Source organism: Micromonas pusilla (genome assembly GCF_000151265.4).
Source record: "Micromonas pusilla CCMP1545 genomic scaffold MICPUCscaffold_5, whole genome shotgun sequence".
NCBI classification, from domain to species: domain Eukaryota; kingdom Viridiplantae; phylum Chlorophyta; class Mamiellophyceae; order Mamiellales; family Mamiellaceae; genus Micromonas; species Micromonas pusilla.
The window spans coordinates 1,223,960-1,239,000 of NW_003315886.1; the positions used below are offsets into that span (position 1 = coordinate 1,223,960).

Below are 15,041 nucleotides of genomic sequence, written 5' to 3' on the forward strand. Positions count from 1 at the left end.
TGGTCCGTTTACGCCTCGCGCACGCCGCCGGGGAAGAGGAGGACGACTTCGCCCGCGGCGAGGAGGTTGTAGAAGTTCTTCCCGCTGACGGGGACCGCGCCGAAGGTGGTGAACGCGCTGAGGCCGCCGCCGGGGCCGCCGCCGCCGCCGCCCTCACCGAACGGACCGGTCGCGTTCGCGGCCGGGGGCGGCGTCGGCGCCGCCGCCGCCGCCGCGGACTCGCCGCGGAGGAACCCCTCGAATAAAACCTGAGGGTCGTTCCATACAAAGCGATGTCGGGGTGGAGTTGAAAGGCGTCAGTTGAAGTTGAAAGGCGTCGAGGGCGGGTATTGAAAGCGAGGTGTGTGCGGAGAGACACGACGGCAAAAGTCCTTAAGGATCGGCGTTCACCTCGCCGACGGGGTCGTATGGGAACCAGTGTATAGAACGCACCTGAAGATCGGGCGGCTCCGGGAAACTCGGGAACCCTCCGACGTCGCCGTCGCGGTCGCGGTCGCGGTCGCGGTCGCGGTCGCCCTCCTCCTCATTCTTCTCCGCGCCCGCGCCGCCGCCGCCGCCGTCGACCCCCGCCATCCGGCTCGCCCCGCCCCCCGCCACCACCGGGTGCGCGAGCCCTCGAATCAACACGTTCCGCTCGGTGATGAACTCCTGGACGAGGAATCCCAAATCCGGCGCGAGCGTCTGGTGGTTCCCGACGAGCAGCACCGGCCTCCCTTCGCCGCTCCGCGCGTCCCCGAGCGGGACCGCGTCGAGCCCGGGGACGACGACGCCGTCCGCGCGCGTGCTGAAGAACACCGGGCTGACGACTTTGCGAAGAAACGACAGCGACTCGAACGCGCGCTCGAGCTCCGCCGGCGACGGCGGCGCGAACGCCGCGTCTCGGCTCAGCGCCGGGGGATCGTCCGCCGTCCGCGGCAAGAACGCGTTCCTCTTCAGTAGCCCGACGAGGTCGACGCCTTGCTCTTGAAGCGCCGCGTGCGACGCGCCGTCGAGCACCTCGATCGCGCACTTGGGCATGGCGCGTCTATACGAGCGAACGTCGGGGTGGAGTTGAAAGGCGTCAGTGGCGGAGTTGAAAGGCGCCGAGGTGTGTCGGGATTGAAAGCGAGGGACCCTGGGCGGAGAGAATCGCCCGACTTCAAAGTCATTAAGGATCGGCGTTCACCACGCGAACGCGGTCGTATGGGGACCAGTGTGAAGGAGAACGCACCTCAACCGCGGCCCCTCCTCGGCGGAGGGAATCAACGCGTCCGCGCTCGAGACGATCGCCAGCGTCGGGACGTTTATCTTCTCGAGCACCCCCGGCGCGTTGACCGCCGCGCACCCGTCCGCGAGGACCGCGAGTCTGTGCGCGAGCGTGTCGCGCGGGATGATGTTCGACAGCTGTCCGAGCGCGGGGAACAGCCGCGCGAGTTCCTCCGCGGCGGCGGCGAGCCCGACGACGGGGTCGCCCGTCGCCGCGGCGACCCCGCGCGCGCCCGGCGCGCCCGCCTCCGCGGCGGCGACCGCGGCGGCGACCGCGCCCTGAACCAACCGCGGTGGGTCGAACAGCACCGGCGCGAGCGCGTACGGCAGCCCGGCGTAGAGCTGCTCCGGGAGGTTCGGGAGGAGCGGCCCGACCGCGGGCCACGGCGACTTGTCGAACGACGACGCCGGGTTGACGAGGACCAGTCGATCGACGAGGTCCGGCCGTCGACTCGCGACGCCGAGCGAGAGCAGACCCCCCATGCTCTCGCCGATGAGGAACACCTTCGGGTCGTTTGTCGCGGCGGTGCGTTTGGCTTTGGCTTTGGATTTGGATTTGGATTTGGATTCCTCGTGCCCGTGCCCTCGCGCGGCGCGTTCCGTCTCCAGAAAGTCGCAGATGAGCGCGACGAGCTCGTCGAACGTCGCGCGGTCGCCCACGGGCACGTTCAGCGCGACGAGGTCGTAGTGCCGCGAGAGAGACTCGAACTGCGACGACGCCGCGAACCCGGTGCCGTCGAGCCCCGGGACGTACAGCATCATCGGTCGCGAGGAGGAGGAGGAGGAGGACGACGACGACGACGACGACGACGACGGCACGATCGGCGAGAAGAACCGCGGCGGTCCGCCCGAGCTGACCGCGAGGAGATCGTCCAGCGTGACGCCGTCGCTCTCCCCCGCGCCCTGTCGCGCGATGGAGTCCATGAACGTGTTCTCCCCGACGCCGTTCGGGAGGTTCGGCGGCGGCGGCGGCGCGCGGCTCGCGGGCGACGGCGGCGAGCGGCTCGCGGCCGACGCGGCGACCGATCTCGCGTCGGCACTCGTCGTCGCGACGCGCCCGCGGGGACGGCGCGCGGCGGCGGCGGCGCGGCCGCGCGTCGACGGCGCGCACGAGCGCGGCGCGGCGGCGGCGCGAGCCGCGGCGGGAGAAGAGCGCGCGATGCCCGCGGCGCTCATGGCGCGACGACGGCGAGCGCGGGAGTGGCGACGTCGCGACGACGAGACGCGAGAAGCACGAACCGGCGCCACGTCGACACAGATCTCGATCGAGCGCTCGCGCTCTTTGCTGCTCCTTCTTCGAGACACTGCACGCGCTTCGCGCCAGCGGACTCGACCTCGGAAAAAGCAAACGGGCTCACGGCAGCGGTCAGATCGCCGCGCGCGCCCCTCCTTCTCCTCCCCCTCCTCCGCGCGCGGGATGGGCAAAGCGAAGTTCTACGGCGTCGCCGTCGGGCGCGTCCCCGGCGTGTACGCGTCGTGGGACGACGCGCGCACGCAGGTCGACGCGTTCAAGGGCGCGAAGCACAAGAGCTTCTCGACCGCGTCGGACGCCGAACGTTGGCTCGCGGAGCAGGGCGTCGCCGCCGCCGCCGCCGCCGCCGCCGCCGCCGCGCCGACGACGACGTCGCCTTGGCTCGCGGAGCAGGGCGTCGCCGCCGCCGCCGCCGCCGCCGCCGCCGCCGCGCCGACGACGACGTCGCCGACGGAGGCGAGCGCGCGAGACCGCGCGACGGCGTCGATCGCCGCCCTTCACGGCGCGCGCGCGACCATGTCCAGTCGCGCGAGCGGCGCGGACGCGGACGACGCGGACGACGCGGACGACGCCGCGCCGTCCTCCTCCGCGTTCGCCGCCGATCTCTCCGCCGCGGGGTCGTTCACGCTCTTCTTCGACGGCGCGTCTCGAGGCAACCCCGGCGCCGCCGGCGCGGGCGCGGTCATCCGCCACGACGCCACCGGCGCGATCGTCTTCGAGGTCGCGGAGTTCCTCGGCCGCGACGTGACGAACAACGAGGCGGAGTACGTCTCGCTGCTCCGCGGCCTCGAGGGCGCGCGTCGGCTGAAGATTAACACGCTCGACGTCAAAGGCGACAGCAAGCTCGTGGTGCACCAGGTGAACGGGGAGTGGAAGGTGAAGACCCCGCGCCTCGCGCGGTACTGGGAGGCGGTGGACGCGGTGAAGCGAGGCGCTTTTAACGGCGGGTTGACGGTGGCGCACGTCCCGAGGGAGGAGAACGCGGACGCCGACGCGCTCGCCAACGCGGGCATCACCGTCGGCTCGAGCTTCGGCGTCGGCGTGAACGTGAAGGACGCCGCGAACGCGGCGCGGCGGTTGGACGGCATCGGCGGCGGGGGCGGCGGTGTTTTTGGTTTTGGTGGCGGCGGGGGCGGGGGCTCCTCCGTCGCCGCGGGGGCGACGCCGCTGGGGCGCGGCCGCGGCCGCGCGTCGCCGCGCGGCGGCCGGGTCGCGTCGGGAGGGTCCTCCTTCGGCGGGTTCACCACCGCCGCCGGGGCGGCGTCGGGAGTCAAACGGCCGGGCGGGAGCGGCGGCGGCGCCGTCGCCGCCGCGCCGTCGCCGCGCCGCGTGAAGGTGGCCGGCGCGGCGGGGAGAGGCGGCGGCGTCGCGGCGGCGATCGACGACGACGACGACGACGACGACGACGCGGCGAGGCCGACGCCGACGCGCGCGCCTCGCGCGGCGCGCCCGGGCGGGACGTTCGCGTCGATGACGATGTCGGGGATCGGCGCGTCGCTCCCGGGGGCGCGGTGGGCGGCGTCGAGCCCGGCCGCCGCCGGTCGGATCGCCGTCGCGCCCGCGTCGTCGCGACCGGCCGCCGCCATCGCGCGCGTCGGCGCGCGGATGCTCCGCGCGGCGAGGATGTTTCGATAGGAAACGTCGGGTGACCTTCTCTTCTACTAGCGGTTATCATTACGGTTCTAACGAATATATAGATAGTCTACTACGATGCTCCGCGTGACGTGTCTAACGCGCGGCCGACGACCGCCCGTCACGCCGCGAGCGCGAACGCTTTGAGCGCCGCTCGAAACTCCTTGCTGAACGGCACGCCGTGCCCGCCGTCGTGCTCGAACGTCTCCGGCTCCGGCGTTCGAAACGCGGAGCGGAGTTCTTCGAACCGTTCCCTCGACACCATCCCGTCCGCGGTGCCCCACACGTGCAGCGACCGAACCCCGCGCAGGGTATCGCCGCCGCCGCCGCCGCCGCCGCCGCCGTCGTCTCGCGGACCGAACAGCGCGGCGGACGCGGTCGGATCCAACGGCGCGAACCCGCTGAAGAGAATCGCGAACGCGACCGTCTCGCGCAGCGACGGCACGAGCGCGAGCGCGAGCGCCGCCGCGGACGCGCCCTGCGAGAACCCCAGCACGCCGTCGAACGGGCCGAGGGTTCGCACGGCGTCCGCGATGCGCGTCGCGGTGGCGTCCCAGCCGCGCATCTGTCTCGACATCGCCGGTCGCGTCGGCGGCGTCGGCGGCTTCGCTTCGTTCTCGTCGGCGTCGGCGACCTCGTCCTCGTCGCGCGCCTCCGACGACGCGGCCGCGAGCGCGTCCTCGACCGCGTTCTCGCCGACGAGCCACCACGCCCTCGGCCCGACGTCGTTCTCGCTCTCCCCCGTCGCGGCGGCGCCCAGCGACGACGCGTCGCTCTCGCCGAACGCGCCGGACGCGTCGTGCGGCGCGTCCACGAAGACGAAATCGATCCTGCTCTTCAGCTGCTTTCGTATCGACCCGGTCCGCATCCGGAACGTCTCCGCGTTCTGCGTGAACCCGTGCAGGCACAGGACCTTGAGCTTTCGCGGCGGCGGCGGCGAGCTCGGGGGTGGGCCGCCCATGGTGGACGGCCGGGGGCGGGCGTTCGCGCCGGCGGCGCTGACGCGCACGTCGTCGCGTCCGATGACGTTTTACAAATCTCGCCGCGGCGCAGCGCAGCGCGCGCGGAAACCTAAAGTTAACATCGATCCAGTCCCGCGAACCGTCACTCGTCGCGGCACCCGCGCGTCATGGCGTGCGTCGCCGCGGTGCGCCGCGACCTCCCGTCGTGCGAGACCGTGCCTCGCGTGCACGCGAGAGACCTCACCGCGGAGGAGTTCGCGCGGCGGTTCATGCGCCCCAACCTCCCCGTCCTCATCGCCGGCCTCACGGAAGATTGGAAGTCGCGCGATCAGTGGGTGACGACGACGGACAGAGCGGACATGGACGCCATGACCGCCGCGTTCGGGGACGCGGACGTCCTCGTCGTGGACTGCGACGAGCCCATGGACACGGACCTGGGACGCGCGGAGGTGAAGTTCCGCGACTTCGCGCGATGGTGGCGGTCGTCCCGACGCGGCGGCGTCGGCGACGAGAAATCTGATGAGAAGGACGGCGACGACGGCGACGGCAGCGACGACGACGCGCGCGATGTGCACGATGCGCGGCGTCTGTACCTGAAGGACTGGACGTTCGCGAGCGACTTCCCGGAGTACGGCGCGTACGAGACGCCGTCGCACTTCGAGGACGACTGGCTGAACGCGTATTGGGAGCGTCGCGGCGCCGACGCCGACGCCGCCGCCGCCGACGCCGAGCGCGCGGAATCGTCGCGCCGCGGCGGGACGCACAAGTTCGTCTACGCCGGCGTGAAGGGCACGACGACGCCGCTGCACGCGGACGTGATGCGATCGTTCTCGTGGTCGGTCAACGTCGTCGGCGAGAAGGAGTGGCTCCTCGTCCCGCCGTCGCGGTCCGAGGTGCGTTCTGTTATCACACTGGTCCCCATACGACCGCGTCGGCGTGGTGAACGCCGATCCTTAAGGACTTTCGTCGGCGCATCTCTTCGCCCAGGGTCCATCGCTTTCAATCCCCGCCCTCGACGCCTTTCTACTCCGCTTCTGACGCCTTTCAACTTCATCCCGACGTCGACAGCATCTCTTCTCCGACGACGGTCGACGCCGGCTCCCCGCCGACCTCCGCGCCGCGATGCGGCTCGACCCCTCCGACCCGTCGAACGCGCACCCTACCGCGCGCGACGCGAGGCCGCTGACCGTGCGCCAGCTCCCCGGCGACGCGCTGTTCGTCCCGAGCTTGTGGTATCACCAGGTGGAGAACGCGACGGATTGCGTCTCGATCAATCACAACTGGTTCAACGCGTCGAACGCGCGCACGTGCTGGGCCGCGCTGAAGGACGAGGTGACCGCGGTGAGAGACGGGCTGAGCGACGAGGACGATCGCGCGGACGGGGTGCTGGTGCAGGATCTGGTGCGGAGGAGGGCTGGCGTGGACGTCGTGGGGTTCGCGGGGATGGTGTCGGACGCGGCGGGGCGGTTCGCGCGGCGGCTGACGCGCGCGGCGCGAGAGGAGGAGGAGGAGGGTGCCGAGGAGGGTGCCGAGGAGGGTGCCGAGGAGGGTGCCGAGGGCGGCGATAGGAAGCGGCGGCGGCGGTGCGAAGAAGATGAAGCGGCGAAGAAGATGAACCGGCGCGCGGAGTACGACGTCCGGAGCCTCTCGGTCGCGGTGGACGTGCTGAAAGAGATTCTGTCGTCGGACGACGCCGACGCCGACGCCGACGCCGACGCCGACGCGTCGGGCGGGTTCGGCGCCGTCGCCGTGAGCATGTGGGAAGGCCGCGAGGAGGAGTTGCTCGAGACCCAGGCGGCCGTGGACGACGGCGAGGAGACGCTCTCGAGGCTGGGTAAGCGGAGCGGCGCCGGAGCCGCGGACGCCGTAGCGGCGAGGTAACAAAACGATTTTTCGCTGTTCCCGTTCTCGCGCGTCTGAACAGATTTCTCAAACGGAGCCGCGCCTTTCATCACTTCTCGCGTCGCGGACCATGCCGCCCGCGCGCCCGCGCGTGAAGACGGTCGAGACGATCGACGACGTCGACGGCCTCGAGGAGGACGCCGCGCGGACGCTGTCCCGGCGGCTGTGGTACCTCGGATGGTGCGGCCTCCCGCTCTTGTGGGCGATGAACGCGTACCTGTTTTACCCGCACGTTCGTCGCGATGACGACGACGCGGGCGCGCGCGCGCGACATCATCTCGACGTCGACGGCGAGGGATCCTCCGAGGGGTCGTCATCGGAGGAGGAGGAGGAGGAGGAGGAGGAGGAGGACGCGCCGCGGCGCGCGAGGGCGGTCGCGGTGAAGGACGTCGTCGTCGCGCGGTACGCGGGTCTGTCGCTCGCGGGCGCGAAGGTGGCGGGGGGGATTTTGCTCGCGTGGGCCGCGACGTTCGCGCTGGGAGGATTCGAGAGGGCGTTCGGCGAGGAGCGATGGCGCGCGCTCGCGCTCAGCAGCTGGATCGAGATGTGATGACGATGAGGAGGATGAGGAGGAGGCGGAGGCGGAGGAACACGTCCACCGTAAGACGGGGAATAGCATAGCGTTAGAGCCGATTGACTTTGTTCACACGAAACGATCAGATGCGATGGAAGTAGTGCTCGACGCGAACGCGCGCCGCGGCCGTCGCCACTGACGAGCGCGCCGCGTCGCGTGGACGCTCGCGGGTGCTCGCTCGCGGGGCGTCGCGGCGCGGGAGACGGATAGACGCGTCGAGATGGACATGGAGGCGCTCTTCGCGGAGATGCGAAAGGCGCAGACCGGCGGGCGCGACTTCGCCGCGGAGGCGGCGGCGAAGCGCGAGAGAGAAGACGCAGACGCGGCGGCGGCGGCGAACGCCTCGGACGCCTCGGACGACTCGGACGACTCCGACGACGCCGACGACGCGATGCCGCCGCGCGGGATGTCCAAAGCCGACGAGGCGCGCCTCCTCCGCGTCTCCCAAGCCGGAAGAGCCGCCGTGTCCGCGTCGCGCCGACGCGGTCGCGGTCGCCACGACGACGACGACGACGACGACGACGACGATCGTCCGTCGCCCGCGCTCGAGGCCGCGCGCCATCGCGCGGTCGCCGCGCTCGCGTCCAAGTTCGAAGCGTCCTGCGCGCGCGTCCTCGGCGGGAGATGGTGGTCGCACTACGAGTCGTGGCTCTACGCGCGGAGGGCCGCGGCGGGAGCGCGCGACGGCGGCGGCGGCGGCGGCGACGCCGTCATCCCAGACCCGGAGCTCGCGAAGAGCGATCCGGAGCTGCGTCGCAAGCTCGTCGCCGCGGGGCTAAGCGCGTACGACGCCAACGGCGTCGGGATGGAGCTCGCGCGCGCGGCCGCGAGGGCGATCGCGCAGGTGGGGAACGAGAGCGCGGGCGCGGGGCATCGCAAGCCGGTGAAGCTGAGCGTGTTCGACGTCGGCGGCGGCGCGGGCCCGGACGACGAGCGGTACGCGCGCGGCGAACGCGCGGCGACGGCCAAGGCGAAGGCGAAGCTGACGTGCGGGAAGGTCAGCGTCGAGTGCAACGCGGCGCACCTCGAGAAACTCCGCGCGCTGCACAGGGCGTACGCGCGAAGAAGAGGAGGAGGGGGAGGGGGGAGGCGACGCGCTCGCGCTCGCTCCGCCGCCGACGACGAGAGAATCTTCCGCGAGGATGCCTTTTCGCTCCTCGCGCGGTACTCGTCTCTCCAGGGCGCGCACTACAAAGCCGGCGCGATGCAGGCTGCGCTGCCGCCCGCGATGTTCGACGCCCTGCGCGAGCACTTCGACGTCTCCATGGAGCTGTGCGCGAGCCCGTTCAACTGTCGATGGAGGCGGTACTGCGGCGCCGCGTTGGACGTGGACGCCGCGTTCGGCTCGCTCGGCTCGGGCGCGTTCTATTTCCACACTGGTCCCCGTACGACCGCGTTCGCGTGGTGAACGCCATTCCTTAAGGACTTTTTTTTACTGTCTCTTCGCTCGCCCCGCGCTTTCGACGCCCGCCCGGCGCGCCTCGACGCCTCGACGCCTCGAGACTGACGCGCCCCCGAACGCCGCCCGCCGCCCGCAGTCTTCGAGTTCACGCCGAGCGGAGGCTCGTTCGAGGTGAACCCGCCGTTCGACCCGGGGTTCGTCGAGCGGCTCGTCGCGCACTTGGAGAGCGTGTTGTCGCGCTCGGCGACGAGGACGACGGACGGCGACGACGACGACGACGACGACGACGACGACGACGCGGAGGCGCTGTCGTTTGTCGTCGTCGTGCCGTACTGGCCGGAAAAGCGCGCGTGGTTGCGGCTCGTCAACTCCGAGTTCGCGCGCAAAGTGTTGAAGCTCAGGGCGGGCGCGCACGGGTTCGTCGCGGGGGCGCAGCACCTGCGGCCGGATAAGGTGGTCCCGTCCGCGGCGGCGACGAGCGTCGTGTTTCTTCAGAACGACGCCGGCGCGAAGCGATGGCCGGTCACGAGCGAGAAGATCGACGCGGTCAAGGAGGGGTTCAGAGGCGGGCTGAAGGCGAGAGACGACGGCGGCGGCGACGATTCGGAATCCGACGCCGACGACGTCGAGAAGGCGAACCGTCGGGCGGCCGCGCGCGAGGCGCGAACCGACGCCGCCGCGGTCAAGTGGGACCCGGACGCGAGCTTGTTCTACGGCGTCGGCAGCGCGGCGCGGTGGGGCGACGGCGGCGCGGAGTGGGTCGTGAACGCCGCCGGCGACGCCGTGGAGGATCACTGGGTGGGGGACGACGGGGAGTCCGAGCCGGAGGAGAGCGACGGGGAGGAGGAGGAGGAGGAGGACGGTGGGGAGGTGGACTCGGACGAAGAGGAGGAGGAGGAGTCCGAGGAGGAGGAATCCGAGGAGGAGGAGGAGTCCGAGGAGGAGGAGTCCGAGGATTCGGAGGAAGAAGAGGACGGCTCGGAGGAGTCCTCGGAGGAGGAAATCGCGGACTTTCCGCGAAAGAAGCAACGCACGTGATGAAACGTAGTCGTGTGTGTTCCACGGTGTAGGAGCCGTGTGCGATCGTCTTCGATGCATTCTTTGCTGTCGTATTCGCAGATGTCAGTCTTCGCCGTCGCTTTCGGCGTCGCGGTGTTCAAAAAAAAAGCCATCAAAAAAAGTCTTATTGGAGGAACCGAGAAACTCGGGAGGAACTCCGTCGAGGTGCCGCGGTCAGTCCACGGCGCCCACCGCACGGAGGGACGCTTCGCCCTCCACCCCCGCGCCCGTCGCCATGTCGAGCGCGTGGCGGAACATCCAGGACGAGAGCGACGAGGAGGACGACTTCCGAACCGAGGTGCGACGCGAACGACGCGCGATCTAGGCACCCGAGTCCGAATCATCTGGGCACCGCCCGAACACGTCTCACGTCGCGCGTCGTCCGTCCGTTCCTCTCCCCCAGGCCGACCGCGAATCCCTCGTGTTCGTCGTCGACGCGTCCATCGCGATGCTCGACCCCGCGCCCGCGAGCGTCGCCGGCCTCGGCGACGCCCCGAGCGCGTCGAAGAGATCCTACCTCGACCTCGCCATCGACTGCGCGCAAGCCGTCCTCCGCTCGCGCATCGTCTCCGCGCCGTCGGACAAGCAGGCGGTCGTGTTCTTCAACACGCGCGAGAAGAGAGGCGTGGACGACGCGCTCAACGGTGCCGGCGGCCGCGACGGCGTGTACGTCGCGCAGAGGATGGACGTCCCGAGCGCGCGGCGGATCCAGGACCTGGCGGATCTTCTCGGCCGACGCGGGCGCGAGACGTTCGCGCGCGAGATCGGATCCGCGCCTGAGGTGCGTTCTATACACTAGTCCCCATACGAGCCCGTTCGCGAGGTGGACGCCGATCCTTAAGGACTTTGCCCGGCGCATCTCTCCGCCCACCCCTCGCTTTCAATCCCCGCCCTCGGCGCCTTTCAACTCCAACCGACGCCTTTCAACTCCACCCCGACGTTCGCTTGTATAGAACGGCCCTGAAAACGAAACCGCGCCCGACCGCCACTACGACGCGCTCCTCAAGGCGCACCACGCCGCGAGGGAGATGCTGTGCGACCACGGCCCGGGCGCGCGCGTGAGCAAGAAGGTGTTGCTGTTCACGAACCGCGACGACCCGCTCGCGCCGGGCGAGGACGGTCGAGAGCTCGTCGCGCAGTGGCGGGAGTACCGGAACGTGCACGGCATCGACGTCGTGTTGCTGCCGCTGCCGAGGACGACGACGACGACGACGACGACGTTGAGAGAGGGGGGCGAGGGCGGCGGCGGCGGCGACGACGACGACGACGACGCGGGAGGAGGAGGACGTCGCGAGTTCGCCGAGTTTGACCCGTCGACGTTTTATCGCCGGTTGCTGACGTGCGCGGGGGACGAGCCGCCGCCGTCCGCGGCGCTGTCGCAGCCGCCGTCGTCGACCGCCGCGACGGCGACGGCGACGGCGACGGCGACGGCGCTGACGACGACGACGACGACGACGCGCGGGCACGAGCTCGTGACGTGCGCGTCGGACAGGATGCAATCCCTCGCCGTCTCGCTCGCGAAAAAGTCGCGCCGCCGCCGGAAAGTCCGGAGCGCCACGCTGCGATTCGGCGCCGGCGACGGCGAAGGCATCGCCGTCGCGTTGTACGCCCCCGCCGCGGAAGCGAAGAAGCCGAAAGCGATCCAGGTTCACTCGAGGGATCTCACGGAGCTCCACGCGGAGACGGTGTACTTGTCCGTGCTGCACGGCGACGAGGTCGCGCGCGCGGAGGCGAGCAAAAAGTGCGTCGAATACGGCGACGCCGCCGTCGCGCTGACGCCGAAAGATCTCTCCGACGCGAAGCGCGCGTGCGGCGCCGAGGGGATCCATCTGTTCGGGTTCCGCGACCGCGACGTCCTCGAACGCTGGATGCAGCTGTCGCGGCCGGCGCGGTTGATGGTCCCGGAGGAGGAGACGACGCAAGCTGGCGCGACCGCCGCGTTCACCGCGCTCGTCGGAGCGATGGCGGAGAAGGGTAAAATCGCTCTCGCGGCGTACGCGCGAACGGACGACCGGTCCGCGGGCGTCCGGTGCGTCGCGCTCGCGCCCGCGCACGCGCGCGGAGAGCTCGTCGGGTTACACGTCGTGAGCCTGCCGTACCTGGACGACGTGAGGCACCCCGAGCGCGCGCACGCGACGCGCGGCGCGAGCGGCGGCGGCGGCGGCGGCGACGACGACGACGACGACGCGGCGGAGGGAGCCGCCGGCGCGACGCGCCTCCAAATCGCCGCCGCGGAACGCGCCGTGGAGGCGAACATGGTCCTCGCGTACGACCCACTAGACATCCCGAACCCGACGCTCGCGCGGCACTACCGCGCGCTCGAGCTCCAGGCGTTGGATAAGCCGTGGGACGCGGAGACGGAGAAGGGACTGGACAAGACGACGCCGCCGGACGCGGCGGCGTTGCTGGAGATCGACGGCATGGCGGACGACATGCGCGCGTTCAAGGACGCGGTGTACGGCCCGCGGCACGACGAGGAGGTCGCCGCGCTGGGGGGCGGGCCGGGGGGGGCGAGCGGCGCTAGAAGAGGAGGCGGCGCCGGCGGCGGGACGAAACGCAAGGCGGCGGCGATCGGGGGCGGTCTGCTGGCCGCCGCCGCCGGGTTGGCGGCGACGGACGTGAAGGGGTTGGCGGAGAGAGGCGAGCTCGAGACGCTCACCGCGGCGCTGTTGAAGGAGTACTGCGCCGCGAACGGGCTGCCGGTGGGTGGCGTGAAGGCTGTCCTGGCCGCGCGCGTGCGCGAGCACGCGTTAGCTTGAGCGCGTACGTATCGCGCGACGACGACGACGATTCTCGAACGACTCTCGCGTCGTCGTTCAATTTCAATCAGATTCATCAGATGAATCGCCCGCCCCTCTCCCCCGTCCGAACGTCGTTCGTCTCCTCACGGCACCGCGGAGAACTCCACCTCCCGCGTCGCCGGCCGGTACACCGCGAACGACCCGTCGTCCGCGAAGCACCCCGGGTTCACGAGCTCCGTGTCCTCGAACTTCGCGAGCGCCTGCTGCTCCGTGCGGTCGCCCAACACGAGGCAGTGCGGCGCCGGGTACAGCCGCATCGCGTGGTCGTGCTCCCAGTACACGGGCAGCTGCGCGAGCGGCAGCGGCGCGAGGTGCGCTTGTTGCACGAGCGTCGCCGCGAGGTGGCGGAAGAGCGGCCGGCGCTCCCACTCGGACGGCTCGTCGTCGCCTTCGTCCGCGTCCGTCTCCGCGTCCATCTCGTCGTCGCGCGCCGCGTCGAACGCGGCGTCCGCGGCGGAACCTCCACCTCCCGCGGCGATATCCTTCTCCTTCGCTCTGATGTCCTTCCCTCGGACGTCGTCCAGCTCCGTCGGGGGCAAGATGCAGTTCCTTCGCATCCGCGATTGCAAATCTTCGCGCATGAACACCAGGTCTTGGCTCTTGTATCGGATCCGCGCCGGGTTGGACGCGAACGCGACGCGCGGCAACGCGTCGCGAAGCCTCCCCGTCAGACTCGGCAACAGCGGCGGCCGCGGCAGCGCCGCGGCGACGCCCGGGTCGCCCGGCCCCGGGACGAAGACCCATCGCGCCTCTTGTCGTAAACGCGGGAAGTCTTCGATCAACGTCGCGAGCTGATCGAACCCGGCGGCGTAGCCGCTGTAGTCGTACTTGGTGGGTCCGAACGGCTCCGACGTGAAGTCTCCCATGAAGACAAACATCCCGGGAATCGTCTCGAGCGAGTCGAACCCTTCGAACACGGTCCGCAGCCTCTTGAACGTCGCCTCCTTGTCCAGCCACACGTCCGCGAGGACGACGAACATGTCCTCCGACGCCGCCGCTTCATCTTCCGTGAGACGCGAAACGTCGCTCGGGGAGAGGCGTCCGGCGCCGAAAAAGTCGACGTGGTTGGTCGCCGAGCGCGTCTCCTCTCTCGACTCCGCGGGCGGGAACCCCAACGCCCTCACCTCGAACACGCCGTCGCGCTTCCTCACCTCGCCCTCCGCGACGACGATGCAGTTCTCCGTGTACAACCCGCTGCTCGTCGCCGCGTTCGTCACGTCCACTTGGATCTGCCCGGTGAGGTCCTCGAGGAAGAATCGATCGTCCTCGAGCTGCGAGAGGCATCCCATGACGTACCTCGTCTGGTGCGCGCACCCGAGCAGCCCGGTCAGAGGCGTGATCTCGCAGTACGTCCGCTCCGACGCGCGCGCGCCCGCGGCGAACGACGGCTTCGTGAACATCCGATGCCGCGCGAGTCGCTGCTGAAGGAGGAGGAATCGCTCGCGGTAGAGCTCGATCTTCGAATCCGCGCTCGTCGCGCAGACGGATCTCGCGCGCGGCCCCGCGGCGTCCTCGTGGAACACCTTCCTCTGCGTGTCGTACGTGAACCTCGGGACGTCGAACGCGTCCACGATCGTTATCCCGTCGGACGCGTCCAACATCGCGGCGAGGTGGTCTTCTCTCCTCGCGCTCGCGCTCGCGCCGCGTCCTCCTCCTCCGCCGTTCGCGTCGTCGTCGTTCAGATCGTCGTCGCCGGGCGAGCCCCCTCCCGCGGGCGTGGACGGGCCGCCGAAGACGCCGCGCTTGCGGTCCAACGCGGACGTGATGTCCGCGATGACGTCCGCGCCGACGATCGACGACGACAGCGACTTGGTGTCCAGCGCGTCGAGGACGTCCGTCAGCGCCGCGTTCGCGTCGTCGCTTCGGTCGAGGAAGGTCAGCACGGCGGCCATGGCGTCGCGTCGCAGCGAGAGCCCGGACATTCGGAACTCATCGTTCACGACGCCTTGGAGGTGCGACGCGGACATCGCGACGTCGTCTGGCTCGTCGACGTGCGCGGCGCTGGCGGCGTGCTCCGGCGTCGACGGGTCGGAAGCGCGCGCGTCTCTCTCTGCGCGACCGATCTGCTGGGCACGCGCGATTTGAATTATCTGATGATCATCTTCAAGCTGCGGCGACCGGGTGAAAACGCGTCCCTCGGTCAAGTTGACCCTCGGTGCCGATCAAACCGCCGATTCGGTCGGTCGAAACCGTGCGCGTTCTCCGGCGAGCT

General features: G+C 70.5%; 7 protein-coding genes across 7 annotated transcripts in view; 3 read left to right on the plus strand and 4 right to left on the minus strand.

The window, feature by feature from the left end:
• The window catches only part of MICPUCDRAFT_17329 (uncharacterized protein), a gene marked incomplete at both ends in the record, with an annotated part of 3,248 nt that extends 1,079 nt beyond the window's left edge, over positions 1-2,169 (minus strand). Inside the window, 3 exons of the mRNA XM_003058932.1 lie at positions 601-1,024; positions 1,211-1,815; positions 1,876-2,169. Coding sequence (XP_003058978.1) covers positions 601-1,024; positions 1,211-1,815; positions 1,876-2,169 — 1,323 coding nt within the window. The remainder of the gene's footprint in view (positions 1-600; positions 1,025-1,210; positions 1,816-1,875) is intronic.
• Positions 2,170-4,250: 2,081 nt separating this feature from the next.
• MICPUCDRAFT_58334 (uncharacterized protein) lies at positions 4,251-5,090 on the minus strand (the record flags this gene model as incomplete). Its single annotated transcript, XM_003058933.1, has 1 exon — positions 4,251-5,090. The coding sequence occupies one exon, from the start codon at positions 5,088-5,090 to the stop codon at positions 4,251-4,253; it is 840 nt and encodes a 279-aa protein (XP_003058979.1).
• A 168-nt stretch (positions 5,091-5,258) lies between these two features.
• Positions 5,259-6,972, plus strand: MICPUCDRAFT_58335 (JmjN/JmjC protein; the record flags this gene model as incomplete). Its single annotated transcript, XM_003058571.1, has 2 exons — positions 5,259-5,984; positions 6,160-6,972. The coding sequence occupies 2 exons, from the start codon at positions 5,259-5,261 to the stop codon at positions 6,970-6,972; spliced, it is 1,539 nt and encodes a 512-aa protein (XP_003058617.1).
• Positions 6,973-7,063: 91 nt separating this feature from the next.
• On the plus strand, positions 7,064-7,543 carry MICPUCDRAFT_58336 (uncharacterized protein; the record flags this gene model as incomplete). The annotated part of the gene is made up of 1 exon (XM_003058572.1): positions 7,064-7,543. One exon carries the CDS (start codon positions 7,064-7,066, stop codon positions 7,541-7,543), a length of 480 nt encoding a protein of 159 aa, XP_003058618.1.
• Positions 7,544-7,787: 244 nt separating this feature from the next.
• MICPUCDRAFT_58337 (uncharacterized protein) lies at positions 7,788-10,007 on the plus strand (the record flags this gene model as incomplete). The annotated part of the gene is made up of 2 exons (XM_003058573.1): positions 7,788-8,946; positions 9,106-10,007. The coding sequence occupies 2 exons, from the start codon at positions 7,788-7,790 to the stop codon at positions 10,005-10,007; spliced, it is 2,061 nt and encodes a 686-aa protein (XP_003058619.1).
• Positions 10,008-10,678: 671 nt separating this feature from the next.
• Positions 10,679-11,857, minus strand: MICPUCDRAFT_68353 (uncharacterized protein; the record flags this gene model as incomplete). Its single annotated transcript, XM_003058934.1, has 1 exon — positions 10,679-11,857. The coding sequence occupies one exon, from the start codon at positions 11,855-11,857 to the stop codon at positions 10,952-10,954; it is 906 nt and encodes a 301-aa protein (XP_003058980.1). The 3' UTR covers positions 10,679-10,951.
• An 895-nt stretch (positions 11,858-12,752) lies between these two features.
• MICPUCDRAFT_58339 (uncharacterized protein) lies at positions 12,753-14,868 on the minus strand. The gene has a single exon (XM_003058935.1). It carries the CDS (start codon positions 14,794-14,796, stop codon positions 12,913-12,915), a length of 1,884 nt encoding a protein of 627 aa, XP_003058981.1. The 5' UTR covers positions 14,797-14,868; the 3' UTR covers positions 12,753-12,912.
• Positions 14,869-15,041: the final 173 nt, after the last annotated feature.

Bases quoted from the DNA above. Each gene is read 5' to 3' on its own strand.
- MICPUCDRAFT_58339 (XM_003058935.1), bottom strand. From the start codon at position 14,796: ATGTCCGCGTCGCACCTCCAAGGCGTCGTGAACGATGAGTTCCGAATG.